At 48.0% G+C, this 22,089-nt stretch overlaps 2 protein-coding genes across 2 annotated transcripts in view; one reads left to right on the top strand and one right to left on the bottom strand.

The window, feature by feature from the left end:
• The window catches only part of LOC8052735, a 211,815-nt gene that overhangs the window by 50,069 nt on the left and 139,657 nt on the right, over positions 1-22,089 (top strand). The gene's annotated exons all lie outside the window — the stretch shown is intronic.
• On the bottom strand, positions 3,932-10,686 carry LOC121837638 (the record flags this gene model as incomplete). The annotated part of the gene is made up of 3 exons (XM_042293332.1): positions 10,673-10,686; positions 6,832-6,856; positions 3,932-4,039 (listed from the first exon to the last, which is right to left on the bottom strand). Coding segments are annotated over exons 1-3 (147 nt in total), but the record flags the coding sequence as incomplete, so codon positions are not given.

Genomic DNA, 22,089 nt, shown 5'->3' with positions numbered 1-22,089 from the left:
AGTTGTGTATTTTTGTAGCATAAATATATTTCCCTCTGGAAATTTTTAAACAAGCGCATATATAAAATGTTTGAGCGGATACTATTGAAGTTTATTTGGTTTGAACTCTAAATTAGAAAAAATAGGTCCTGTTAGGGGGAACACGTTTTCTAGCTAATTGATCTTGTTTCAGAAAGTATTGCACGTTTACCAAATTGATGGAACCTAAAGAGCTCTAAACAGTTTGCTACATCAGTATGATACCAAGTGTCCGGTCTATTATTAGAACCTATAAACGGTTCAGAGCTTATGCGACATTTGGTCACACTCTTGATACTAGAGAGACCTCTTTCCTTCTCCGCGTGCCAATCAGGGTAGCTAAACTCGTGTAACAAAACATGCTTTGCTTTCTGACGCAGCGGGGGGAGTGACCAAAAAGATCGCCGCAAAGCTTCCTCCTCCCTGCGACGCGCACAACTTCGCAACTTTTCACCTTGGAGGGACGAAAACTCTCCCGCGATCGCTAGGCGGTGCAGGAGAGCACGAGACAGCGCGGGGAGGCGAGCGTTCACGCCGCTCGCTGTGCGTTGGTTGTCTTTGGGCTCTGTAGCGCCGTTGGGCCAAAATTCGATCCCTTCATGCATGCCTCGCTCAGACGAGGACCGAAAGCAGACGACGGGGGTTCGTCTGCTACGATGAGGCATTCGCACAGCGGAACCGAAAGAAAAACAAGATTTTCTGCTCGAAATCACGTCCCGCGTGCCACAAACTCAAACACGAGCTTGAATTGTAACCGTCTGATATTTCACAAAGAGAGGAATCGACGACCCGTGCTTTATTTGCAAAGTTTGAGCCGCTATGTTGCCGTACAGACGCCGAAATCCGGAGGCGTGCGGTTTAGAGAAGCTCGTTTTAGCTAACGCCGTTTTACCGACCCCAGGTTATCGATTCCCTTTGTAGAGAACCCAGTTTAGAGAAAATGGCGCTGGGCCTCCTTTTATCGAATTCGGCCGCCGCAAAGCGGCGTGTATTGAGTTAACATTTTTGTAATGAGCCACCGCAGACTGCCACCGCCAAGCGGCGGGAGCGCAGCGGGGGACCTGGGTTAACATGCGCACCAGTGATGCACGCGAGAAGTAGGAAAGCCTTTTTTTTTAAACCGTCCCCTTTTTTATATACAGCGTTTCTCTAAACTGAGGCTCTGCTTTCTCTAAACCGTGCTTCGATAAAACGTGCCAATTCTCTAAAACGTACTTCGGTGAAATGCCATTCGATCAACTGTAGTAAACCCGCTGAAATCTACCAGTGTGTAATGAAAGGCTCAGGACAAACACAGAGGCCGCGAGATCTCGCATCATCCGTGTGCGAGTGAAAAGTGGAACATTTGTCGACAAAGCTCCCACAGCAGAAACCTGTGACGCATTCACTCGGCGTACGGGATAGCTAAACATGGAGACGTCGCCCGACGCTTGAGCAAAATCATATTTGAACGTCAGCTACCTTGCCCCGTCGTATTTTGTTTGACGAAGCTCTCGTTCTCAACGCACTCACCAGGGAAATAAAAAAGTCTTACGAAGCGTACTGCTAGATATTCCAACGAACTAGATTTAAGCCGTATCCTTTCAGTGGTTTACTCAATGCCATGCTTAAAACGAAGCAAGCTGTTGCGCGTACAGTGTCATCAATTTTCTCTAGTGTATGCTGTTTTGTAGTCAGCTGGTTTCGGAAACTTACGCCGTCTGTAAATATCTGTGACCGCCAAACTGCTTAATTGGAAGTCATCGTAAATATAAGTTACACGTTACAGCAACCAACGTTTATAGATAAACGATGGCAGCGACTGCACTCTCTCATTCCGACCCATCACGTCGAACAAAAAGTCGCTATGTTTCGGGACGCGGATCGTGAATCGCGGATCGGGAGCCCGTCGTTGGCATCACCGGCATCCATTGCTTGACAACAGGCAATACACGCAAGTCTAGGGGAGAAACACGCAAAAGAAGGAAACTTGTAGGCGGTGCTCGAGGGCGAGTATTTTATGACGTGTTGCGATCATTATATCGGGTGCTTGGAAATCAAATAGACATGCGTCAAGCGTTCGAACGTTGATTTAAAAAAGTGGTCCGGACCACCACCGACTTTACCGACGTCGCTTGCTTCCATTGCTAAATAAATGACACGTTCAGTGACTGAGCGGCACGCTCCGAATTTCAGTTAGTCACGGCAGCCCTCCACAGCAGTTCAAGGAAAAAACTTCCACCAGAAGTACTATGTACAAGCGGTTAAAACGATGCGAATGTTTTAACCGCTTCTAAATTATCGTCTGCTGAGCTCTAATGACTCCGAGATTACGAATGACTCCACAATATCTCTTGGTAACCCTTGTCTCAATAAACACATCACAGTTAACGCCCAACAATGTCGCCCTTGCCCTCAACTACGCAACATTTCTTAAAAAAAAATTGGTTTTCTAACGCGTTTAATATTCTTTCCCACAGTATTAACTGTTATTCGCGAAAAACACGATAAACGTTTCATGGTTGAGAACGGCCTACTAACGTAATAAAATTGAGTTTTTCCGTTTCTCCTACAGCAAGCATTAGATCGTGTCAAGCGATAACTGCCGGTGGTGCCGCTCGACCCGAGCAATACAGGCCTCTATCCGTGATCCAGCCTACTAAGAGATCAGTGGTGCCAGTGCTATTAGCAAGAAGTAGTTTCTTTGCATCAAATTTTCGGGATGACAACGCAAACAGCGCCACACTGCCAAATCTCTAGCAAAAGCCGGTCGTCCGCAGCGTTGGCAGCTTCACTCGGAAGTCCCAAAGCGCCACCACGCGGGACAGGTTCGATGAGAGTTTCAGTGGTTTCAGTTTCGTTTTCGAGTTCGTCGCCTTGGTGGCGCAGGCATGTAAACTTTTTTCAGACAATATTTTTAGTGGAATTTGAGTGAAAAAAAAAAATGAAAGCCGTTTACAACTCCCTGTAACGCCGAATTAGAGCGCAGCTCTTGAGGAGGAGGAGGGAAGGGTACTGGGGGGGGGGGGGTCAAGTGACCTCGGGGGGCGGGGGGTCACGTGACTTTGGGGCGTCACGTGACGTCGGGGGGTCACGTGACGATACCGATGACGTCATCAGTAGCGTCACTGATGACGCCATCAGTGATGATGATGACGATGCGGATGCCGGTGACGTCATCAGTGACGTCACTGATGACGTCATCAGCGATGATGACGATGACGATGCGGATGCCGGTGACGTCATCAGTGACGTCACTGACGACGTCATCAGTGGCTATGACGTCAACGGGGGGTCACGTGACCTCGGGTGGTATCCCCAGGTCACGTGACCCCAGGGGGGGTCACTTGACCTGGGTAACATCGTGACCCTCGTGAGGGTAACCCTAGTAACCCTTGTGAGGGCAACTCTCGTGACCCTCGTGAGGGTAACTCTCATGACCCTCGTGAGGGTAACTCTCGTGACCCTCGTGAGGGTAACTCTCATAACCCTCGTGACCCTCGTGAGGGTAACCCTCGTGAAGGTTACCCTCACGAGGGTTACTAACCCTCATAACCCTCGTGAGGGTTACGAGGGTAAGTAACCCTCGTGAGGGTAACTCTCATAACCCTCGTGACCCTCGTGAGGGTAACCCTCGTGAAGGTTACCCTCACGAGGGTTACTAACCCTCGTAACACTCAAAAGGGTTACCTTCACGAGGGTTACCCTCACGAGGGTTACTAACCCTCGTAACCCTCGTGAGGGTTACAAGGGTAAGTAACCCTCGTGAGGGTAACCCTTGTGAAGGTAACCCTTCTGAGGGTAAAAACCCTCGTAACCCAGTGGCTCGGGCGAAGCCCTCTTTGGCAGCGGCCTTGCTTTCCGCATGGAAGTTAATCCAACGGCTGCCGAGACACTGGGCGATGGCAGCCGCAACAACTCTTTCAGCCCGGCTCACAGTCAACTGGGAGACTGACAGGTGCTCGTCAGTCGCCACCATTCCTTCAAAGCTACCGGTTTCGAAGAACCGAAGCGCGCAGAGAACTTGCTGTTCCACGGTCATGGTGGACGTGATTGTCCGCCACCTCCGGAGTCCGCGCGCCGAACGAAGCCCTTCGCAGAGCCAACGCACAACGGCCGATGATGTGGCAATTTGGTGTGTCGGTCCATCCAGACTGTCAAGGACCATCGGCAAAAGGCTTCAGAAAGTTCTTGACATCATGACTTCTACTCTAGAAGAACTAGGACTTACTTTATCTACAAGCAAAACAGCCTTCCTCTGTTACCGCCCTGGTCGACATCCAAACCGCAAAGTTGCAAATACGCCAGCCATCAAAGTAATACCGATCCAGAGAGTCTCAACGTACCGATACCTGGGGATGGAAATAGATGACCACGTTACATGGAGACCCGAGATAAAACGACTTGTAACGCAGTGCACTAAATTATTAACTGTGCTCCGTCACTTCCATCGCCAGAAATCTGGACTGCCTCCTCAGGGGCTTCTGATTCTCTATCGTGGCCTTATCCTCTCAAGAATGTTATACAGCCTACCTCTCATCACAATCAGGGCTCATCAAAGTACCACACTCGAACGTTTTCACCGTGTTGCCCTCCGTCAGTGCCTTGGACTGCCACGCTTCGCGGGCAATACGGCGACACTCGTAGAGGCCAAGGATCAAACAGTAGCTATGCACATAAGAATAAGAGCAATGAATCATATCACTCGTATGTATGGAGCACGATCTGCGACATCACTGCTGTCCAACATTGAAGAGCGTTTTGATTCACAGATAGGTCGATGTGTACAAGAATTTAATTTACAAATTGGACCTCCTAATAGCCATTACTTTCCTCCGGCACCTTTCATAACCCAACCGCCGTGCATTGTAGAAGAAACGCTTCCTTATTTCCCGAAGAAGAATTTTATCGCAGCCACTGTCGGAAGGTCGCTTGCAGCTAACCAACTGACAAGCACGTACAATGGTTGGCTCCAAGTGTTTACTGACGGGTCAACGAATCCCACAACTGCAACATCTACAGCGGCATTCGTCATTCCCGATGCCGGAATCGAAGCATCACACCGCCTCAACTTCGCAACCACGTCAATGACAGCGGAGCTGGCTGCACTAGCAGCGGCATTAGATGCGCTTCACAACCTCAATCCTTGTAAGACTGTTATTCTCTCCGACTCTCGAAGTGCGTTATCCAATTTGGAAGCTTCAGACCAAGTTCCTTTTCTGGCCCACTGTGTGGCCGACAAGGCCAGAAAACTTTGCATGCGAGGGTGGCAGTTGGCTTTTCAATGGATTCCGTCACCTATGGGTATCCCCGGCAACGAACGCGCCGATGCCCTTGCTTCAAAGGCACACAAGGAAGAAGAGCCCAGTCTTTTCATCCCACGATATTGTGAAGAGCGCACACTGTGCAAATTAATTACCACAATGCGTCACCCCCCTACAGAAGTTGCAAGCGGGAATCCTCCTCCATCGCTCCCCGAGTCAAAACTAACCAGATCAGATTCCACGCTACTCCATCGCCTTCGTTTAAACTGCGCCTACACATCAACGACACTTCACAAGATCTCCAGGTCTAGTACACCCAACTGTGCCAAATGCAATGTCCCAGAGGACCTTGACCACGTCCTTTTAAATTGTTCTCACTACGATCAAGCTCGACGTTCTTTTTTTACCACCATCCTAAGTGCCAGCACAACTGTGACTCAAAAGAACGAAATCCTTTTTCCTACCGGAGGTGGACGAAGAAGAGAACTTGTTTATAAATCTCTTCTTGTGTACCTCAAAGCCACTGGACTCGCAACGCGCCTCTAGCCCACCGGCCTGACACCTAGACCAGCCACGCATTCTCGTCTCAACTGACATTGACTAATTTGTGATCTCCATACCAGAAGACAGTTCTGCAGTGTCCCCTCTACCTCAAGAAAATAGCCTCCTGATTCGACCCTACTCATCCAGAGATTGGTGACCAAATCACCCCCCAACCTCTCTTCTCTTCTTTTCTCACCCTCTTTCCCCGCCTGTGCGAGTCTTGCCCCTGCCCAAGGAGGCTAACATTACGTGCAGGCATCCCCTCTTCCCGTGTGTAACAACACTCAACAACAACAACGGGGAGCTGAAAGGCGTCCCCGCGTCCCGGTGATCTCAGTAGCAACGCCGACGGTGGCGTAAGATAAGCTCCGCCGCAGCGTACAGCACCGCCATGACAAAGTTTAACTTTGCCTCGATCCGAAGCGAAGATTTCGGGCTCAAACCAGGTCTCTCGCAAGGTTCTGAAATGTTACGTTGACGTCAGCGACAACTTCGACTGACTAGATTTCGAATTACTTTTTTTTTACAAAAACTTTGGAGGGATTTGAAGCTATAAGAGGTCGTCTAGGGGACAATCTACAAAGCATTAAGCTTAGCTTGGCGTAGGGATGTAGGGACAAACGGGCGATACGTCATCGGCGCAGCCGTGCAATCAGCGCGCTCCTCGCGCGCTCCGCGGCCGTCTCGATAACTTTGCTACATTCTGCCGATCTCGAAGAAATGAGCGTTCTAATGATTGACACCTCGCTCGGTGCGACGTCAGCGTCGAGAGAGTTCAATTGGGGCGTTCCGCAAACTTCGGGCCCAACTTTGTGTTCGACGAGTTTAGCGACCCTGAACGGAAGAGAGATATTCCGTCTGCCGACGTCATACCCATTGAAAGTCCAAAATGACCCCCCCCCCCCCCCCCCAATGTTTGTTCCTGCAGTCTCACTGTCAGCGGATATGCTAATCAACAAAGTATACACGGATCGTTCAATCTCTTTCGACAAGTGGTACCTGCACTACAAAATGCCTTCCACGAAGAGCTTTGGAGTAAAATTGACGCTGAACTGGCCCTGAGTAGTACGTACACAGATGTAGCCTACCGTTTCGCAAATGGAAGAATGTCGTGAATTTACCTTTTTCAATTAGAGTTCTGTCCACGCGCAAGCCCTCCCCAGGCAGTGGTGAAAGCTCCAATTAAGACTGGTTTAAGGAGTTGCGTCGCCTCCCCTGCCTCCTCCGCGAATCGTATGTTTCCATTATGCTTGTGATGAGCTGCCCGTCACTGCAGTGTGACGTCACTTCGCGCAACGAAGTCCTCTCGATAAGAATGAATTGTGACTTGCGAGGCAACGTGGTGCTTATTTAGCAACCATCCTTCCTCTATTATCCTTCAAAAGGGCATTGCCAGGCTCAATTTTTGTTTCCCTTATGTTAGCTTCGTAAGTGAGCACCTTTTACAACCCTAGTAATGTGAATGACAGCCTTTAGGACCTGTTTAAAGAATTGCAACTTCCTAGAACCAGTCAGGCTAAAAACCGGTTTTTAGCCTTTTGTGACGGCCTACGACCGTCTCCGCGGATGCACAGCCGGTCGGAAGCAGTCACAAAAGGCTTCTGTCACGAGAAACTAAAACCCGGTTTTAGTAATCTTGTGGCTGCTTATGACCGCAGCGCGGACGGCTGTAAGCAGTCAGAAGATGATTCATAACAGGTTATTCGACTCTCCGGTCTTAAGCAGTCGGGAGCGTCTGAACCAGCCTTAAGCCTTTCCGGTCGTAAACGGTCGAAAGAGGGTGTGATCCAGCTTGAACAGTGACTCGCACAATAAAACGTCTTGCTAACCGTTTTTTTTTTCTTCAACGTTTTTTTCAAACGCAGACGCCGCGCATGCACGCCGCTACCGTCGTCTCCAGAGTGCCGGGTTTTGTAGCGTGTTGCGGAGAGTTTTATGGGGCGGTGAAAGTAAGCCAAAAGTTCCCTGTACACCAATTTTCAAGGTGAAAAACAACAAACGAGATGGGGGGCTTACTTTTGCCATATCCAATTCCGGTTGCTGGTTCGTTTGTGTGTTTTCCGTTGGGGCTCGCGCCCTTACGAGCGCGTATTATCGCCGTCTGCCGGTGAATGATCGAGCTCGTTAGGGATAAAACGATCGATACGTTCGACCCAACATATGCCATTGTATTAAGTGACCTGGCCCGAGACGGTTTGATTATACGTTATGCGGAGCTTTTCCCTTCTACGTCAAGGTACGACCGCAAGTAAAGACCAATTCACGCATTAGTGCTTGACTGCGGCATGACGACTTAAGACCACGAGCTGCTGGGACATGTGTTTTCTGTTAGCCGTCTGCAGGCCCACCAGGCTTCCTGACCAAACAGGGCGTTCCGGTAGCAGGCGGTCGTGACTCAACTTAAGTAATCAAAACGTAGTCGGACGCTACTTATATATGTAAATGGGCCTTTGTGCTTACTTCGTGTAAAACACAGTGGCACGGCAATCAATCCAGTGATGAGCTTGACAGGTGGCATACGAAGCACAAGTGCAGTAATTCACAGTCATATCCCGAGGTCGAACACGGCAGTGCTAATTTCGGTGTTCCAGCCGAAAAATGCGCTGAACGTGTCCTTTCCGGACACTATATATGTGCTACAGGTTACGTCACTTTTAAATAGTGTATTTTTCTCAGAATTTACAATCGGCTATCATTACAAAGCGCATATATTCCGGGGTTGTTAGCTCCAATTAAAAAATAAGTAAAGATACTACTAGGCTGTTCTTTGTTGATAACTTCATGTTAATTAAACACATTCATATGCTAATAAAACATGTTAGACTGGCAGACTTAGTGTCAAATTTCGTCGGTGAATGTCTTATTGACACACGTTTCATAGTTTATGTCCGGCGATGTCTCATCAACACGGCCGAGTTTTGACAAGATACCATCGATCGCCATCAGGTGCGACGGGCATGACAGCGATTTTTATCACGCGAAAGACAAAAGAAAATCGCTCGTACGAGTTGGTTCACAGTTGTTCGCAATCGCAAAGTCGGTCGGTAAGCACGATACCGGGCATTTCGGCGGAGTTTACCCAACACTCAAAACAATAGACATTTTGCTAAATCAACCAATCAGCAAGCCACGTGCGCGAGTGTAGTTAGATGCGCTGCTTGTGTTCCCTTCTGCAGAAGTAACTGTCCACAAGCAAAAACCAGAACAAATCGCGCTTGGCACGCGTGACCATCATTGCTTTATTTTGGTTATTTACTTCGAATCTTATGTACAGACATATATACACATAAGGCGAGAGCAAGCACCACGTGTACCTACGTTCCCAACATAATTCTTGATGGATGCCTGGATAATTTGGCAAAACCTCTCTTTGACACAGGGCAAAAATCCCACAAACAACAGCACGTTCATTCCGAAACCGTAAAGCGTTTTGGCAACGAGGCGCCCGGATGAAAGAAAACCGGAAATCACTAAAAAAGGGTATGTAGTGAATAGTGACATGACGTCACTATTCATTGCGTGGACACCAAGAAATCTGTAAAGTCACGCTCTAGCGTCCGTGCATCTAATAGAACTGACGCCAACGTATTAGGGAGAGTACGGTGCGCACAATGCACGATATGTGGCTCCTAAAACTCGCACTCAAAAACACTTCATTGCCTTCTATGAGAAAACATTTAGCTAAAAGTGGTGAATACAGGAGTAAGTATAATGTACAACTTAATATTAATATTAATACCGGCTCTTCTCGTGATAGCATTTGGAAATCGGTTAAAAAGAAAGAATAAATTATACCTTAAAAGTTTACTTTTCTGAACGGCCGACGACCAGACTCGAGATTCTGCAAGGCAAAAGATCCTTCTCATCATGGGGGAGGAGGAAGCAGGCAACGGTGGACAGGGTAAAATGGGGAGAGGAGGTAGCGAGGGAAAAGTGGAAAGCGCGAACTGGTCGTCGGCCTTTAAGGCGATTTTTGCTCATGCGCAGAATTTCCTCACACAGCGTCGAAGGCCTGAAATACAACTGGCGTCCAGAAGGGAAGCTGGGCTACCTCTCGTGACTCCTCTGCGACTTAGATGAGTCGCAGAGGAGGCAGGAAACGTAGCGCAGCTCTTCTGGCCGCCAATCGCACTTAGACATTTCTCCGTCTGGTGACGTCTTCATGTGAAAGAAGTCCGTTACATCGTGAAGGCGATCTTACCTCTTAATTAGAAGGTACTATCTCAACGTGGTAATGAAACAATTTAGTCCCTCTACAGGGTGAGAGTGTAATACGACCACGTGCTCTTTTTGTCAACGGTAAGGCAAGAAGTGATTCTCAAATGTCCACACTGCAGGAGCAGACTGGGCGACCCTGATTAGAAAAGCTCCAAGTAGAAAACACCAAGACTGTGTGCTGCTAACTTTGACAACCGTTTCAACCACGAGTTTTCTAATGATAAGTTTGGCTGGTAGAAATCTAGCAAGCGCCTGCTAGGCACAATACAATTGGCTCTAGAGTGGATGGGTGCTGGTGGCGAGCCTTCAGGGTGGTTCCGCGACGTGCGATTTGCATCGCTTGTAATCTTACTCTTTGCATACGATTGGTATACGATCTCCCTGTGAGCATGAGAGAGAGAGAGAGAGAGAAAACCTTTATTTTCGCTCCAAGTCCGGAGCTCTGTGAGCATGACCTTTGAGCAATAACCATCTCAGCTTCGGCGACCGAAACCGATGCCATACAAAATCATGAGATCGTCATGCTCCATTCGTTAGAGTGTGCCTTGGCTGCACTAAATTTGGTGCAACTGAAGGCATCGTTCTACGGCATTGTCACAACGTACTGGCGTGCGTTGGTGAATCACTGGTATCACTGCTGCGTGATGCACGTTAAAGTGGCCATGCAATGACATTGGGTAGGAATGTTTCTCACATTACATAGACTTGCTGATCACTTTTTTGTCACCTCGTATTTTCGAGTAGGAAAGCGGAAGTTTTCGTTCAGTCTCTCCTTCATAAAACTTGATGTCGAAGTTATGGGGATTGCACTGTTATCGTTGTCCATAATGCGATCCCCTGGACTTCGACATTTAGCTTTGCAATTCCCGCGGTGACTATACTTAAACGCAGCTCATAAGTCATAACTGCGTACGCGAAAACTGCGAAAGCATTCAATTTGGGCTCGTGGCAATCAATGCCTCTACATTCGTTCAGGTAGTGACTCTGGCCAAATCGCTACGATGACCGGAATTGCCGAACTTCAACAATGTGTGGAACTCAGCACGCGTCCCGTGTATTGCCAACCCCAGCGTGTGGCTATGATAAACATTGGCGGCTTACAATAGGCTCTAGATCACGTGGCCGCTTGTTCTGGGTGGGAGTAAAGTAGATAAAATCTGCTCGATTTTCTCGAATTTTATTTATCGACCGTTATTCCGCGGAGGAAAAATATAACGCTTGTTTTATAGGTTATTGTTGTCACGAAAAAAATCCTAAGCGATATTTATGAGAAGCGCAAGAATGGTTGAAAATTGGCCCTTTAAAGATCCCAATCTAGCAGTGATACTGCACCTGCAAAATTTATCACTTACGGCAGAAGTACCAGACGTCCATTGGGGCCGACTACTTGTAGGTGGGATGCTCGTGCGCGTGCGGAGTTTTACTAGACCTTTTTTGAAAGTTCTTCGAGCAACATTGGTAGACACCATTGCTTGGGCACGATGTTTGTGATTGGACCCGAGTCCCTGCCGAATGCAGACGCAGCATTCTTTCCCGATACGAGCTGAGCGCAGTTCACGCCGAACCCAGAGCCACTACTCTAGCTACGCTTAGGTTATCGGCACTCTGTTCCCCGATATTGTTGTGGGCGCCGCCATCTTGCTGCTTAGCACAGAGCAGACGCAACTGCCGATCGTCATGATTCAAAGGTGCAGTTTCATCAGCATGAGATTCTGTGTCAGGATGCTCCTGTCGCATTGCTTAGTCCTGTCGCAAACTTTACAAACTTTTTTGGAGGACGGAAAAGCGTTTCCTGTGACTTCAGAGACAGTTTCAGATAACTGGCAACCACAATTTTTTGCATCAAGATGGGTAAGTGTCGTTACTCTGAGGCGTAGCTTATTTAGTTACTCTAGCCCAGGGGTCTCCAAACTGCGGCCCGCGGGCCAAATCCGGCCCGCGGATCAAATTTGGCGCGCGGAGGTCATCCGACCGGCTCGTGACTGACCGCAGTTCTTTTAATGAAGTCCGGTGAATAATATCACGAGAAGGCACGCCTTACTAAACAATTTTCCTAAGGTTATTATTATTTTTTTTTAATGTTGCGGCGTCATTTTTTGATGTGCGCTTTTGCGTCAACATTAACGGGCCCGCTACCAGCAAGCCTGCTGCTACCGGCGCCAAAGCGCGAGGAAAAAAATGGCGCCAAAGCGCGAGAAAAAAAAAAAATTTACTCGGAAAACTGTTTAGTAAGGCGTGCCTTCTTGTGGTATTATTTATTGGACATCGCTATCACCAGCTCCACCGTTCTTCCGCTTCATATCTGTGTAACTACGTGTGGTCAAATTCCGTTGCGTTCCCTACACGGTGTCACAAAAAAAAAAAAAAAATTATAGGGTTTTTTTTACCGCAAAAGTAAACTACGCGTCGCCGAACGCTCATTCTCCGACCAAAGGTAGCACTAGCAGTCATAATCAGATGCCAAAGTTTCAGCCCTATCCGATAACTTAATCAAAAGTTATACGTGATTTTCTGTAAATTTCAATGGGAAAATGGAGCCCATCTTTTGCCCGTTTTCGGTTTCTGGTGCCATAGAGCCCAATGTATTCGAAAACTCCGTCAGCCGCGATTTTCCCATTGAAATTTTCAGAAAATTACTTATAACTTTTGATTAAGTTATCGGATTGGGATGAAACTTTGGCATCTGGTTGTGACCTCTAGCTCTACCTTTGGACGGAGAATGAGCGTTCGGCGAGGCCTAGTTTATTTTTGCGGTAAAAAGAATGTGTAACTTTTCTTTTGTGACACCCTGTATAATGCGCTTAGAGTTCTTTGTCTTATCTATTGCATAATGTCAGCAACAGTTTTGTTTTCATTCTCACAAGTCTTCTGCCCTGCGGCAACATGTCAAAGTTTTTATAAGCTTTGATACAGGGTTGGGCAGTATCGCGATACAAATGTATCGCGATAGTATTTTAGGAATACATTTCATATCTGTATTTCTATATCGCGATACATTTTTTCACCAGCATCTGTATTTCTGTATCGAAATACATTTTGAATGTTCCTTTGTATCGCGATACAATCAAGGTGAAATGTATTTCGTTACATTTCTTGAGGAATACTCCCCCCCACCCCACCCCCCCCCCCCCCCCCCCCCAAAAAAAAAAAAAAATCCAAACGCCTTTTTGTTTTTACTTTTGAGGGCTCCAGGGTCAAGGAGATGCTGGGGCATTGTTACCATGCTGACCAAGGTTCTTTCCGATTCTTTAAACTATTTTTCTGTGCGCCCTCTTCTCTCTTCTGAGAACTTTTGTGCGGTCGGGGACTCAAACCAGGTGGCGAGCCAGGTGTGGAGTCAGAGCATCTTGTGCCGCAGGTCCTTAGGTAGGGGTTTCTTGAGTCATTGTTTGCGGGCATCCAAAGCCCGCTGCTAACCGTCCCGCTTGCCTTAGCGTACACAGTACACCCATTCGGCAAAGCTGAGTCACAGTCCTTTGCAGCGCGAGCCTGACGGTGGTTAGCTTGAAATAGTAGGATAACTCGAGCAGTGAAGTTCAACAGATATTCGAATGCGTCTGCGGCTGCGCTCGTAATATTGCACGGCTCAAGGGTACGTCATCAGCCGACGTGAAAGTGACCCGCTGCTCTGGTGGTCCGAAACCCAGGAAGGAGGTCAGACGTGGCCTCGCTGTGCCGACCCAGACTTCGTACACCTGTGACACGTCTCGAGCGCGCAATATAAGGTCGCAATCCGCGAGGTCTCTATTTGGAGTATGCAAGGCGAAACTTGATGACTGCAATCCATGCGTCGGTGGCGGAGGGTCAGCAGGAAGGACCTTCACAACAGGGATATCACCGTATCGTTTTTTCAACCGTGACAGAAGATAATACATCTGTTCCAGGATGCTTCAGGTGGTCCACCACTCTCGAAAATCCTGCACGATCTTCAACGAGGTAACCTACAACAAAAGTATGTATTGTCCTTTCATACGGCATCGTATTAAAGTTTCATGTTCAAGGCCACACCTACAGATAAAGAATACCAGTTCATTCCACCGTGACGTCATGTGATAAATGTTGACAGGGGCGTCCTTATTCGACAGGGGCGTGGTGACGTTTTGATGGGATTTAGGATGACAGAGAATTTTTTAGAGGTCAAAGTCTTTTCGCATCCCTCGTCAGACAGACAGGATGTCAGGGAAGGGACCACGGTCAGTCCTTGAGGGAACTTTTTTCTGAACCCATTGAAGACTCCTCGTCGTCCGAAATCACTACCCTCAAGGCGAAGTGCCAAGCCTACGGGAAAGTAATTTCAGGATCAAAAGCTTCCACTTCCAACTCCAAGCTCCATCTAATTTTGTCTCAAATAAATTTGAAAAAGTGTATTGCAGTATCAGTATTTCTATATTTGTATTTCTGCCCTCCCTAAAATGTATTCCTGTATTTGTATTTCCAAATACTTTTTGCCTCTATTTAAAATGTATTTCCAATACGTATCGCGATACACTTTGACAGATATATTTCAGTATCAGTATTTTAGCTACTATTTTAAAGTATCCCAGTATTTGTATTTCCAAATACATTTATGAGTATTTCTGCCCAACCCTGCTTTGATATATGCCTGGTGGGTTTTTTGGGGTACCAATTATTGCGTGTTTTAAAAAAAAATAAAGTATATGTATTCATCCACCGTTGATTATTTTTTTACTATAACTTTTATTTGTTTTATATGCTTATACAAGATAATCCACTTCGTTTTTCCTCATTTATAATCACTTATTTATTTACCGGCCCTCGAGACAGCGAAAGATCTCCGATCCGGCCCCTTAGCAAAAAGGTTTGGAGACCCCTGCTCTAGCCGAACCCTATAGCTAGGGTTCCGTGTTTTCGAATAAATCCGAGAAAGGAAAAAACAACACTCGCCGGTAAAGTTTCCGTCAATTTGGAGTTATCCCCAAAACTCCGAATTTCGAGGTCACAGCGACAAAATGAGCAGCAAAAAAGACGGAGTCTTACGTGAAAAGTTTATAAGAGCACAAAGTCAGTAGTCCTGAGGAGATTCCACTTCACTTTCCTTTGAAACCTAGAACTACTAAAAAAAAATGAAAGACGTTAACAATCCCCTGTAAATTAGAGCGCAGCTCTTGAGGAGGAGGAGCGGAAGGTATGGAGAGGAGGCTATGTTCCTGCTCCTTTCCTGCTCTCCTCCCATTTATGAAAAAAATTCCCCGCTAAATTTAACTGAAAACATTTCCCGCTAAATTTAACGGAAACATTTTCCCGCTAAATTTAGCGGAAAAAATTCCCCATTAAATTTAGCGAAAAATTTTCCCCTCGGTTTGGCCGACGCCGTTTAAGGCGGAAACGGGCGCCTAAGAGCTGCGCTCTAAAAAAGGGGGTTTGGTTTTAGCATGTCGAGGTTCCTACGAGACAACGGGTCATGATACCCGGACCTTATTTATTTTTATTTCACTTTTTTTTTAATTTTAGGCAGTAAAAAAAAAATTGTAGTTAAAAGATTTTGAAATCTAACAAAATTAGCTCCCATAAACCTCGAACCCCCAGAGAAAAATGAACTCCGAAAAGCATCCTCCGAATTTCACGATAAACAAAGTCCGAAAGCACGGAATCCTACCTGTAGCGCAGCTCTCGTGTCTGATACACGCTCAGAACTGCATGGTGCCCAAGCAATGGCGGACTTGGATAACTCGCGTTACAGCTAGCAGATGGCACTCACTTTTGAAAGGATCCAAGATACGCGTGTGCAAGGACGCCCATTTAGAAATACACATCCCAGTGCGCAATCTGCACAGCTCAGTACGCGTTTGTTCGTCGCTTTAGAAAAAAACGATGAATAAACGCGCAGTACGGTTAGAATGGACACTGCCAGCAGCCTTCGCTGCGGCGGTGCTCCCTTTCTCGGTTGCTTCGGGCGAGGACGCCAACTCCAGAGGCTCTCTATTGAGTCGCCCAAGACGTTGCTGTCATTGTGAATTACTCTGTGCCCAGAGTTGGAACGAAAGCGACTTGTCCCTCGGCCCGTTGGTGAAGGAGAAAACAGAATGATATTTGCAATCCTGATGAGGATGCCTTTTGCAAGTGGGGAGCCAGACGTTCACTCTCTGTGTCGGGAAGTTTCCGTATTGCGACGTCATCGAGGTAGTCAAGCGTCTCGTAAGCAGTTAGTATTTTGTGTTTTAAATTGTCCTTCCTTTTTTTTTTATCACTTTGAGGCTTTATTCCTTCTACTGCGAGAGGAATCGATTTAGCGAGGGGTAGGAGAGCGTGATTACGCCCCGTTGCTCGGAGCGTGTGAAGCGAAAGCTGGCGCTGCAAGACACCGGGTTTCGGTCTGGTAGAGCATCGTGCCGGCGAGCGGTCCTGTATCGCTACTGCGTGATGCACGCTGAAGACGGGAGTTTCGCAGTGGCGTCGCACTCGCTAAATTTTTTATCTACAGAGGAGGCAGAGCACGCTCATTGAGACTAACTTCCCACTGTCTAAAGAAACACAAAACACATTTACTTCAGTCGGAACGGCAGGAGCGGGAATTCAACCCAGGTTCCGCAACGCGAGTTTTCGTTACGCACCCTTCGAGCTGCGGTGCTCTCTTTACTCGCGGATAACTTTGTGCGCCTTTGCAGTCAAAGGTCAAAGCTATGGGCACACCGGTGCTCGAGCACCTTCATCGCCAGTCAAGTCTGTGCACGCGCACTCTTTACTTATTCTAAACGCCACAGAACCTTGCTCGGCTGCTTCACAAAGCACCGTTTTCTTTCGTTACGTATCAGCCACCGAAACATTCGTGTCTCGAATGTCGTGTGTTGGGCTATCTCCTTGAACTGGTAGCCATGCACGCTTAATAAAAATCACTGATGTCCCTCTGACTTGTTGTGTAAGCAGATCGTAAACGTTCCTAACGTAACGTACAGCTGCAACGGAAAAAAGTAGCACAAGTAACCAATGACCGGAGTGGCAAAATCGCGACACGCGGCGCTATTGTTCCCGTGCGCGTCGATAGCAAGTGTGCCAGTCACGTGCCGTGTCTCAGCGTGGGGGTGGCCGGTAGAAAATTGAGGGATAAGATAGCTTTTAAAATGCGGCTTTAGGATTGGCTGCTTTCTGCCGAGGATTGCTGCTTTCTGTCGAGACGGAACCTTTTGTCATTCATCGACTTCTGGGCTTCCCCGAGTGCGGTCTCATTCACGGCAAGTTTATTGCTTACTCCACTACGAGAGCAAGCTTGCCAGCTCAGCCGTAGGTTCTCCGGTTCGTTTGGTTTTTTTTTTTAATCGGCGTTCGAAAGTTTGACAAATACCGATTCGATCTCCAAACACCCGAGAAAAGGATCAAAGCACACCATAAAATACTCGCCTCCGAGCACAGCGGACAGGCTTTAATATTTTTACTTTTGTGCGTCTCTCCCATAGACTTGCGTGTATATTGCCTGGTGTCAAGCAGTGGCCGCCGGTGGCGACACCGACGGGCTCCCGATTTGCGATCCAGCCCACTATACAATAGAGATCACTGCCGTACCCCTTTAAACTGTGACTCCAGCCGAAGCCAGAAACGCGAGCTAGCCCACGCTCCTGTCTTTGAGACGTGCTTTTTTAGCGCGAGCGCTCGTTCTGCGGAGAACGTTTAAAGCAGCGACCTCGTGCTCTCGTGCTTCTTGCATTCGTTGCAGTCTCAGCTTAAAGTGGTACGGAAACAAAATGTTTGCATTGATTTCCTTGTTGAGGTGTCGTCTATGTTGTAGCGGCAACCCAGAAACACTAGCCTAGAGCAGTGTTTCTCGGCTGCAGACGAGAAGTCAAGAAAACTAATTTTAAAACGAAATAAAAATTTTCAAAATTGCGTCTGGTGGCGATTTGTGAAGTTCCGTAGGAATGCCGTCACGTCATGAGTTCCTAAGAAGCAGAGCTAGTTCACGGTAGTATGGCACGCTCGTGGAGTTGCTTGCTCCTGAATGGGACTGGGGTCGCTAAACTCGTCAACAAAAATATTCTTTGTGTTATGACATAGTGGGGGGAGGAGCCGAAAGATTGCTGCGAGGTTCTCAGAAACCCGCAGATCCGTCTGTCTTCGTGACGTTTTTCGTTGAGGGGACGAAAAATCCCTACGCCTCGCTAAGCACCGAACAAGAGCAGCACTAGAGAGCGCGCGGAGACGACCGTGGCTCATACTTGTGACATCACGACAAAGATTATCAGCTGCGACCGTCATGTTTGATGGCCTCTAAAAAGCACAATGGATGCTTGGGAATTGCATTTTAAAATCAACACCGTCGAAGTTGATAGTCTGGTATCGTTCTTATTTCCGCCGATAAAGCAGAATTTACTAAAAAGCGTCCCTGCCGTTCTTTTGATTTATCTCGGCCTCTGGCCAAAGTGTAGCCCGACGTGGCTAGGTCACAACCAGCCGACTACCGTTGTCCACTTTCGGGCGAATTTCGCCTCGGGGCAGTTGTCCCTTCATCGGCGGGATAAAATCATTTTATGGTAGATATTCGAAGATCAGTCAATTTGGGATTAAGTATGTTTATCAACGGAAATAAGAAAATAAAAGTAATGTCAGGTTGTCAATATTGGCGGTGATGCTTCAAGAACGCAAGGACACTAAACTTGACATCGTCGATTTGAACACGCACCATCAAATTTGTCGTTCACAACTGATAATCCTGACTCCATCGTCAAAGGTATCAACTATAAAATGATGTCACTGAACGCACCCGCACACTATATACGTGCCCTGGCACGAGTCTTTCGCTTGAAAGTCTGTCATGGCCACTCTTGAGTTCATGGAACGCGAGCCGTTTTAATTCCAGAATCTCTTGAACCGTTATTTCGAAAATTGCAGGCTGTGCTGTTCCTCGTCATTACTCATTGGAACACCTCTAAGCAGGGTCGTCGAACCAGGAGGATGGGGAGGGGGGGGGGGGGGATTTAGCCCCTCCCTCCCTTAGTTGCGTCGAAAGAGGGGGCAAGGGGCATAAGTGTGGAAAGGGGGGGGGGGGGGGGGGGGCTATCGCCCCAGCCCCGAACCACCATAGCATTTCAGAGAGTTATAATAAAATATTAGGGGAAAGGAATATCCCCGCTCTTCACCACCATCACATCCTCTCTCTCTCTCTCTCCCGAACAATTTCTACGGACCTTCTTGAGACTCCTACTTGTTTGTGCGTGCGTGTGTATGTGTGTGTGTGTGTGTGTGTGTGTGTGTGTTGGTCGTACCTTAATTCTTTCTTTAGAGTGCAGCGCTTCGGAATCCGTTTCCGGGTTTCGTGGCGTGGGCGTCGCCGTCGGCGTAACCGGCCCGCTAAATTTAGCGCGAAATTGACGTCACATGACCTCCAACACCAATTCGATTCCCAGCTACGTGACTTCAACGCCAATTCACTTATCCGCTAGATTGTCATGTGATGTCCTTTTCCCTGCTAAATTTAGCGGAGAAACTGAATGGGAGGAAGAGGTGAGGAGAGGAAGAGGGGAGGAGGAGGGGCATACCCTCCTTTCCGTACCCTCCCTTATTCCTCCTCAAGAGTTGAGCTCTAATTTCGCATTACAAAGATTTGTAAACGTCTTTAATTTTTTTTAGTTCCCTTTCTTCAACTTTTCTTTTCTTTTTTTTTTTTTTGTTATCTTCCGTTTTTCTTCATCTGTCAGACATTACCGACGTCTCTACACAAACCAGAGCCGTATATTGGGAGAGTTTGGCCAGTGGGTGTGGCGACGAAGGCGCCGGAGAGGAGAAAAGTAAATAAAAGGGAGGAGAGCGTCGAAGGAGCGAGAGAGAAAGAAGGGAGCAGAGAGGAGACGACCGCCATTTTTTAGCAACGCTGTCGGAGACTGGTCGGAGAAGAACACTGCTGAGGCTACGCGTCGTCTGCTACGGGCTGACTTCTTTTTCGCCTGAATAAAAGTGTGTGGCCCTACGCCGAAAAATCTTCATTTATTAGCTTTTTAACCCACTGAGGAATAACAGAATGTCATTTTCTTGCCAGAGCCAGCGATATAAAAGGCAATAATCGAGATTGAGATGCCGATCCCACTCATTCCGCCGGGAGAGTGATCGAAGATGGCGGCCTTCCCCACTCAAAAAAAAATTGGGTTGTGTGGTATGTTTATACAGCCTAGAACTTGGTCTGCCTCACAGGGGCGACGAGTCTCCCAGCTGTAGATGAGCAATTTAGCCACTGCAGTACAACCGCTAGCCTGGGGTATTTAACGTGCACCACGCAGTAGTGATACACGACCGCACGCCAGTACGATGCTCATCCATATCGAAACGGGCAGGGGGGGGGGGGGGGGGGGGGATTGAACCCAAAATCCCTGGGTTCCCCTCCCCACTCAGGTGGGAGCAGCCGGGAGTTCACGCGCATGTGCTCATGCCTCTCGCTCTACGCCGCGTGCTGATTGGCTTACTTGGGAGGAGAGCGTTACGTCGGCGAGATCATAGACTGGCCAAACTCTCCCCATATACGGCTCTGACACAAACCGCCTGTGGGTGACCCCGGTGGCGTTGTTGACAGTGTCGGAAGATAAGCTCTACAAAGCCGCCCGCGTACACCGCGCACGGCTCCACAACATCACAAGGTTCAACCTTCGCCTCGATTCCGAAGCGAAGATTTTGGCCTCAAATAACTCCTTCCCAAAGTTGTGAAACGTCACTTTGTCGTCACCAATAACTTCCACAAACGACGATCTTGCGACGAAAAAGTTCAGAGTATTTACCGGCCGCCTAGGTACAATCTACGCATCATCGACTCTAACGCGGCGTAGGGATGTAGGGACACTCGGGCGAGACGTCATCAGTGCAGCCGTTCAATCGGCTGGCACCACGGTGTTGCACGCACGCGCTTTGATGGAGCTCGCTACGACTTTGTGTTTTACATTCTCGCTGGAATTTGAGCACCGAGAGAGCTTGGATGATTGACACCTCGCTCGGCTTGACGTCAGCGTCGCGAGAGTCCAAGTAGCGCGTTCCGCAACTTTCGGACACAAAGTTGTGCTCGACGAGTTTAGCTACCCTGGGTAGCTTAACTCGTGGAGCAAAACATTCTTCGCTCTTTGACGTAGCGGGGGGAGTGACCAAAAGAACGCCGCAAAGTTTCCTCCTCCCTGCGCGCGCTCAACTTAGCAACTTTCGGCGAAAAATCCCCCGCGATCCCTAGGCAGTGCACAAGAGCACGACACAGCGGGGGAAGGCGAGCGTTCACGCTGCTCGCTGTACGTTGTTTTTGAGCTCTCTAGCGCCGACAATCCCGTCATGCCTCGCCCGGGCAAGGAGCGAGAGCAGACGACGAGAGTTCGTCTGCTACGATGCGGCATTCGCACAGCGGAACTGAAAGAAAAAGTTGGTTTTCTGCTCAAAATTGAGTCCTGCGGGCCACAAACTCAAACGCGAGCTTGAACCGTAAGCGTCTGATATTTCACGATGGGAGGAATTGACGACCCGTGTTTTATTTGCAAAATGAGTCTTTACGTTACCGTACAGACGCTGAAACCTACCAGTGTGTAATGGAAGGCCCAGGCCAAACACAGAGGCCGCGAGATCTTACATCAGCTGTGTGCGGGTGAAAAGTGGAACATTTTTCGACAAAGCTCCCACAGCAGAAACCTGTGACGCATTCACTCAGCGCCCGGGAAGGCTAAACATGGAGACGTTGCCCGAGGCATATTTGAACCATAGAGTTATTATAATGTACGCTAGAGGTTCAACTGGCGCTAGTGTCTATGCGGCTTCCGTGACGCTAATTGAAGCAGACAGCAACCAGCCTACTTTTGCGGTGCTCCTGTGCATTCCTATGGGAAAACGCGCGTGCATTTTGTCTCTTCGCCGGAAAATAACACGGAACGCTTTGGTTATTTTGGTCGTACCGAATAGTATGTGTCTTAATTAACATTGTAAAAGTGTAATTGCTTTAGTTGGCGCATTTTTCTTCATCAGTGAGCGATGTTTAACTTCGCTACATTTCAGTCCCAAACGTGTGTTCCGCAGTAGGTGTGTAAAAACAAGCGACGATTCAAAGCAAAATTACAATCGAAACGAATATAGAGTGTGTTCAAGGCTCACCAGCATTCCG

This window comes from Ixodes scapularis, unplaced genomic scaffold (genome assembly GCF_016920785.2).
Source record: "Ixodes scapularis isolate PalLabHiFi unplaced genomic scaffold, ASM1692078v2 PGA_scaffold0__279_contigs__length_252992795, whole genome shotgun sequence".
NCBI lineage: Eukaryota > Metazoa > Arthropoda > Arachnida > Ixodida > Ixodidae > Ixodes > Ixodes scapularis.
This window is presented reverse-complemented; position numbering and strand designations above follow the sequence as displayed.